We start from the raw sequence: 7,048 nt of genomic DNA, 5'->3' as shown, positions 1-7,048 counted from the left end.
ATGTGCATAGCTCATTTTTTGGACCCAAGAGTAGGTCCTGACATTAACTCTATTTAATTTCATCTTGTTAGAGTTTGCTAAAGGATGACCCCTGGGTTTCATTTCACAGACCATACCTGATCAGGGATGACCCCCTGGACCACCATAGGGAGAATGATTCTGTGGCTTTGTCCAGGCTGAGGGGAACTTCTGCTTAGTGATGCCACCTGCCATGGGTATAGGGAAGTTTAGTACATGTGCTATTGCTGATCGACACCATCTTCTCTTTCCAGAAGTGTGTCCTCCACACGTATGGTCAGTATGCTCTCAACACCCTTGTTCAAGTCACTGATTGAAGCTGATCAAGATAGATTGAAGGGAAGTGCCATCAGGTACAGTTTTGAGATTGGCCTGGAGCTTGGCACTGATGTACTGGATATAGTCCGCCATGTTTAGGATTGTTTTTGGAATTGATTTCCAGATCACATTTTCCCATCTTGTGTCTACGAGAGACTTTTCCTGTAAAATAGCCACCTGAGGAGGGTGCTCTTCTTTTCTGTCCACTCCTGAGATGCAAAAATTGGAATGCTGAGAAGTGAATGGGCCACTGAAGAGAAGATCCTTCAGTTTATGATCCCTGGGGTCCCATATTTAGACAGCAGCAGCACTTTGAGGACTCCAGCCTGTGGTTTCTTGTCATGTCCTGGGTAAACGCTGTGTCTCGTGCATGAGAGAAATGAGCAGTGAAGAGAACACAGAACATCACAAAAATAAATAGGCACACTCCATTTCAAGCAGCTCACACTTTTATCATAAAATACAAACTATCTAAAATTATGTGTCTTACTTCTATTTTACCAACAACAACAAAACAAAAATCACTCATGTCAGCTAAATATAGGTGCATATGTGGTTGAGCAGGTGTAGCGGGTGGTGTGTGTGAGGAGGGCTATGTGTATGGGAGAGTTGGTCAAAAGATGAGTCTGGTCTTGCTGTTTTCTGCCTGTGACCTGGTCAGAGCCTTGGCTTCCCAAACTTCATGCCATGCTGTTAATACAGAATCCAGAATTCCAGAGCCCTTAGCCCTGATCTAAAGGCTAAGATAGGAAGACAGAGAAGAGAAGACCATCTAAAAATTTATGCCATTCCCACTGGAGGAAAAATAGGGGCTGTTCATCAGGGACCCACCAGCCGTTGAGCCGAACCTGGAAGAGAAAGAAGACAGTTTCATCAGCTGTCATGATGAAACTCCTGATGTTAGCAGAGATATTAGGAAAAGTAATACATTAATTTTGTGGCTGTCAAGGGCTGGGTAGATCATGACAGGCTTGAAGGCTTAACGCGTTAGCATGATAAAAAAAAAAAAGCTTTGGCTCTGGGAAAATAAAATATTAAAATGATCCAATTGGAAGACAATAGAGTGCTTCTTTTGCCACTTCCTTAGGGCAAAGAGCCTCTGGCAGCCTGTAAGGGACTGCCTCTCTAGGGCCAGTGTTCCCCCAATCTCCAGGACCACACAGCAGGGAGCCTCTCTGGATCTGAGCACCTTACCTGCGGGCTGAAAGCCATTCTACCTGCCTTAGAGGACCAGGCGTGTCCTTCAGGAATTCCACAATATCACAGAACTCAGGGCCATGTCCCATTGGGAGATTCCAGAGTCTAGATCATCCCAGGGCCCCCTCTCCCCTTCATCAGCACCAAACGAAATCGGGCTTTTCGTTTCAACACCAGTGTGAGGAATAAGTGCTGAGATGTCACTGAGTGTCTGGACCTTCATTTAGACCCTCAGGGAAGGAAGAGCTGAGAGCATTTGAGTCTCACATTCCAAGTGCAGAGATACGCACCACTCCCGTTCGTACTTCAAAAGAGAGTTCAAAAGCCATTTCTTCAGTGACCTCTTCCCTGACCTCTCACACTTCTGGGATCTATAGCAATTTTTTCACCCATCTGCTAGGATACTTTGAATGAATGGGAACGGAGCTCAGTACAAATCGCAGCGGAACAAATGGCTAGATTTAGTCTAATCCAGGGATTCTCGGTCCCTTTTCAGCTGGGCAGATGCATATTACAGAAGATGTTCACGTTCGCCACACGCTCCCATGAATTAATGAAATGAGAAAAGGCAAGGGATAGGGGAGGTAAGAAGTAATGGGAACAAACCACCGCGTTAATTTGTAATGCCTCAGCTGGTATCGGTGTCTCTCGCTCGCTGTGTCATGGGCAAGCTAGGCTTTGGGTTAGTTTGATTCCCCTTCCATTAAATAAATTCTAGGAGAGCAGGGACCTTGTCCGGACTATTTGCCACTTCACGTGACCTGGCACAAGGGAGATGCCTCATGAACAATGACGCTGGCTGTAACCCCACCTGACCCCACCTCCTTTTCTCTCTTCCAAAAATCATGTTGGAAAAGAAATGATTGAAAGTGATATTACAGGGATACACTGGATTCCACTCTGATTTACAAAATAAAAGCCATACATAGTCCATACTTCAGCATTTAATAATTATTGGTAACAAACTACTCAGGACACACCTCATATCTGACTGCCACACCCCAGGCATCTGTGCCATTCAGGTTGGGAACTTCTGATGGGTTCAACTGCCAAGGGCATGGTTTGGACAGGACATCCTTTGGAGGGCCAGGAGGAGAGGTAATCCCCATGGACTACAGTTATCAAGGAGTGATTCCTAGAGGAAGAGGAGGAGCTTGAACTGTCTTGAGCACGGCCAACTGTCCTGGTTTGCCTGCAACAGTCTCTACACTGGCATTTCCAGGGTGATTATTATTCGTACTCCTTTTAGTTCTCAAACTTATTATTGTTTGGAAGATAAATTGCATGGTTATCCTACCCTGATGGGTGAACGTATGCAAACTGATTTGGCATAGGGAGGGGATGGCTTGGCTCCTCCTTTCCTAAGAGCCACCTGCTCCTTCCTCTCCCGCTTCATATAGTTTAGTCTCTTGGTTCGCTTCTTTGCTCCTGACCCTGCTTGTCTCCCAGACTACACTCTTCCCCGAGGATGTTGCATGCTTCCTGCCCAGGGCGACCTCTCCTAGACCTGTTCCACCCAGATCACTGGGAACCCCAGACACTACTGTCATGCTTGGCACTCCCTGCATCCCAGCACACGGTGCCCACATTGCTCTGTGATCCCTCCCTCTTCCCTCCAGGAAACACCTCTTCCTTGGCCTCCGGTACTCCACACTCACCTATTCCTTCACTCACCTCACTAACATTCCCTCTTAAGAGTCTCTGCTGGGTGCTCCACATCTCCCCAAACTCCCTACCCATAGGAGGCCCAGGGCTCAGTCCTTGGGCCTCATCTCTTCTTGATGCACACATACTCCCTGGGCAATCTCATCCCACCCTGTATCTTTAAATATCATCTATATGCTAATGACTCCTGAATTTATATTGCCAGCCCCAGCCTCTCCCCTGAGCCCCAGACTCACATATCGACCTTCCTGTCAACAGCCCCACTCATATGTCTAACGGGCATCTCAAATTTTGCATATCCAAAGCCAAACCGCATCAATAGACCGTCTTTAAGAGTCATCTTGACCTTAGTATTTTGGCATTTCCACTTGTTCAAATCAAAAGCCGAAGAATCATCCTTGGCTTCTCTCTTTCCCTCCTTCCACATCCTGCCATCATCAAGTCCTGTGAATTCGACCAAAAAAATAAATACTCCAGATCTTTGCACTTATCTCCTTCCCACAGTCTCTGCCCTGGTCTACACCGCCAGCACCTCTGACTCCAACAGCTGTCAGGGCTCCTATCCTGCTCCCCTACACCAGCTCTTGGCCCGTGGTCCAGTTCCGTCCATTGGCCAACATCCCCCTCTTTAGATGGAGAATTAGAACATGTCCTCCAAAGGTTAAAAGCGTTAATGGCTTCCCACTGCTCTTAAAGCCCCTCACCAGGCTCACCAGGCCCTATCTAGTTTGGCCCTGCTTCTTCTCAGATTTCAATCCCACCCACTCCGTCTCCGACTCACCATGCTCCAGGAACATTTCCTACCTCATGGCCACTGAGCTTTGTATTCTTTCTGCCCATAGTGCTCATCACCCGTATATATTCTCTCATTTCATTTAGATCTCTCTGCTCAGGAGACATCCCTTCATGCTCTCCCTCCTAACCTCTGGCCCCTGACATGTGTGCTGCTTGTTTATTTCAGAATTGTTTCCTCTTTCCTCTGGAATGAGAGAAGGAAAATCTTTGCTTTGTTCCATCCAGGAGCCGCTGCCTAGGAGAGTGCCAGGCACACACAAGGTCCTCAATAAACATCTTTTGAATGACCAAATCACCCCTTTGTCAGGGGACGGGGGGGAGACCTGGGCCTACACCCACCTTGCCTCACTTTTCCCATCTCACTTTCCTGAGCATGAATATCAGTTGAAGATTTGGTGGGTGGGAATGAGCGGCGGTGTGTTATTAAAACAACAAACATTAATTTATGGCTGACCAGCAGGTAAAATGTGTGTGGAATTATCAGCTAAAAGGTTGAGTCTGTGTTGGCTGCTTGCTGTTAAGTCCTTATCCTCTGCCGTTTGGGGCATTTCGGTGGAAACGTGTGAGGAACTCTGATAAGCAATGGAAGCCCCTTCAGCAGGCCTGTTAACAAAGTCAATGGGATGTTGGAGAGAGAGAGATTAGCCGGGGAAGGAGCTCAGGGTGCAGGAAGTGGGGGTAGAATGCTGTAAGAAGATCACCTGGCCATGTCCTGTTGTAAACCAAGCAAACGGGTAAAGGCAGATGTGTCATGCTCTACTACCTGCCACCTGCTGCAGACAGTGTGCCCGTCATCCACTACCGCTCTGCAGCTACGTGTCTGCAACCAGACTGCGGGGCCCAGCCCCCAAAAGGGCCCACAAAAGGGGCCTGGCAGGCCTCAGACCAGCCTCCCCTCCACACCAGGCCCGTCCATGACACGCATAGCCCCCCACGTAGCACAGGGCCCCTCCCTCCCTTCAGCCCATGGAACACGGGCACCAACAACACACCAGCGAGGCCCAGAGCACTCGCCTCCTCTCCCTGGCAGCTCTCTGGGTTCCAGGTGGACTTCCAGTGTGGGCTGAGGACTCACCCGTACGCCTGGGGGACAAGGTACTGCGGCCCATCTCCTGCCATGGGGGAAGGGTCTCGAGGGTTGGTGGACAGCTTGGGAGGTGTCCTCTGAGGGTACGGATAGTTGGGCTGCACAAAGGGGATGTAGCTCAGCAGTGGGGTGTAGGAAGAGCGGAAGATCTGCTGTCCCATCTGCTGTGGATTGTACGGTGTCACCTGCAGGTCAGAGATGAGAGAGGGGTGGGGTCCTGCAGAGCCCACTGCTTCCAAACCTCATAGTTCCTAGCTCTAACCCCAACTCTAATCCCAGATGCATCTCCCCCGCAGCCCCTTGCCCCTCAGTCACTGTGGGTATACAGAAGGCAATGGGAAAGTCACAGGGCTAAGCTTCTGTGTCTGACTGGCATGGTACTCAATTTATCTGAGCCTCAGTCTCTTCATCTGTAGAATGGGCAAACACTCCCCTCACTATGTGGGGATTGAGTCCATTGATATAAGTAAAGAGACTGGCACATAATAAATAGTAGGTAAATTTTATTTCCATTCTCTGCCCTGCCTCGCTACCTGTTCCTCTGTTAATAACCATCCCCAAAAGCCCTTGCCTTTTACTTTTACTATGTCAAAAAAAAAAAAAGCTGTTGAGATTTATTTATTTATTCCTCCTTGGCTTCTATGTCAGGATCTCAACAGATTCCAAGTGCAAAGCAGTCCTGCCCAGTGGAAATGTCCGTGACAGGTGATGGGGACGCCCTGTATCTGCACCGCCCCGTACGCTGGCCCCATGGGGCTATTGACTGACTACTTGAAATGTGGCTGCTGTGAATGAGAAACTGAATTTTAAACTTTACTTAATTTTAATTGATTTAAGTTTAAATAGCCACATGTGGCTAGTGGTTACAGTTCTGCACAGCGTGAATCTAGGAGAAAGGGCACAAAAAGACGAAGGGATTCAGATCAAACTCTGGAGAGAATTGGGAGCTCAGTGGGGTTTCGGACGTACTGGCTGCGACTCCCACCAAGAACCAGGGGTCCCACTCTCTTACCCCCCACAAGCCAGGGACCCTATGTGCCTTATCTACTGATATTTTCTCAGCCTTACGACAGTGCCTGGAACACAGTAACTGCTCAATAAACCTATGTTAAATGAATGAGCACAAGAAAGAAAGAGAGAAGAAGAGGAGAGAGGAAAATAGAGGCCACTAAGTGTCTGCTTGAATACCTAAAATGATGGGAAGCTCATTACACATTAAGCACTGTGTTCTGCTACTGACAGCTCCAAATGTCAGAAAACCCTCTCTTGTATGGAGCTGACAGCCACCCTCCTGTGTGCTGAAGGGAGGTTCAGTCAAAACTGGGGAGACTTCTGGGTTTCCTCTTTGAAAGCAAGAGTCTGGGGTCCAAACTGCTTGGGGATTCAGCACACTGACAGCCCTCTCTCCAACACTGCACATCCTTATCCAATTAAAAAAAAAAACAAACACAAAAACTCAGAAAGGCTAGGGCTTATTGAGTGCTTAGGGCAAGCCCGGTCCCTCATACAGATTCTCCCACTCAAACTCCAAACAGCCCTGAGGCAGGACCATTACTATCCCCACTTTAGGGATGAAGCAAGAGGGTTCAGAGACGACTTTGCTCAGTAAAGTGCTTCAAGGTGTCCGAGTTGCCGGGGCAAGCCCCAAGGCATACCGCTACACTGCACTTCTGTGGGTGCTCCTTCTGGAAGCCTGAGTCCCTGTCCCGGCCCTCCCCAAGCCTCCCCCAGAGGATACATGGGACCAGGTGATGCTGGACGTGGGCCCCAAAACCCCAAGATGATGAACTAAAAGTCAGAAAGAGCCAAGAGCTCACAGAGAGAATCCAAGAGCTCTCAGGACAGACGCCTGCAAGAAAATGGCAGAAAATCCACCTGCTTTTCCTGGGGGGAGGGGGCGGCTGGAGCCCCGGACCTGGGAGGGGACTGACACGAGAGAGGAGATGGGCGTCCTACGGCTTATACAAG

At 48.8% G+C, this 7,048-nt stretch overlaps 1 protein-coding gene across 1 annotated transcript in view; it reads right to left on the bottom strand.

Moving 5' to 3' along the window:
• Window positions 1–780: 780 nt before the first annotated feature.
• Window positions 781–7,048, bottom strand: part of CUNH1orf94 (chromosome unknown C1orf94 homolog) — a 37,802-nt gene continuing 31,534 nt past the window's right edge. The window contains exons 6-7 of the mRNA XM_077769467.1: window positions 5,069–5,265; window positions 781–1,184 (exon numbers count right to left, since the gene is read on the bottom strand). Of these exons, the coding sequence (XP_077625593.1) occupies window positions 1,109–1,184; window positions 5,069–5,265 (273 nt within the window). The 3' untranslated portion in view covers window positions 781–1,108. The remainder of the gene's footprint in view (window positions 1,185–5,068; window positions 5,266–7,048) is intronic.

This window comes from Crocuta crocuta, unplaced genomic scaffold (genome assembly GCF_008692635.1).
Source record: "Crocuta crocuta isolate KB4526 unplaced genomic scaffold, BGI_CrCroc_1.0 scaffold351, whole genome shotgun sequence".
Taxonomy (NCBI): Eukaryota; Metazoa; Chordata; class Mammalia; order Carnivora; family Hyaenidae; genus Crocuta; species Crocuta crocuta.
The sequence above is the reverse complement of the archived record's forward strand: the minus strand, read 5'-3'. Positions and strand labels throughout refer to the sequence as shown.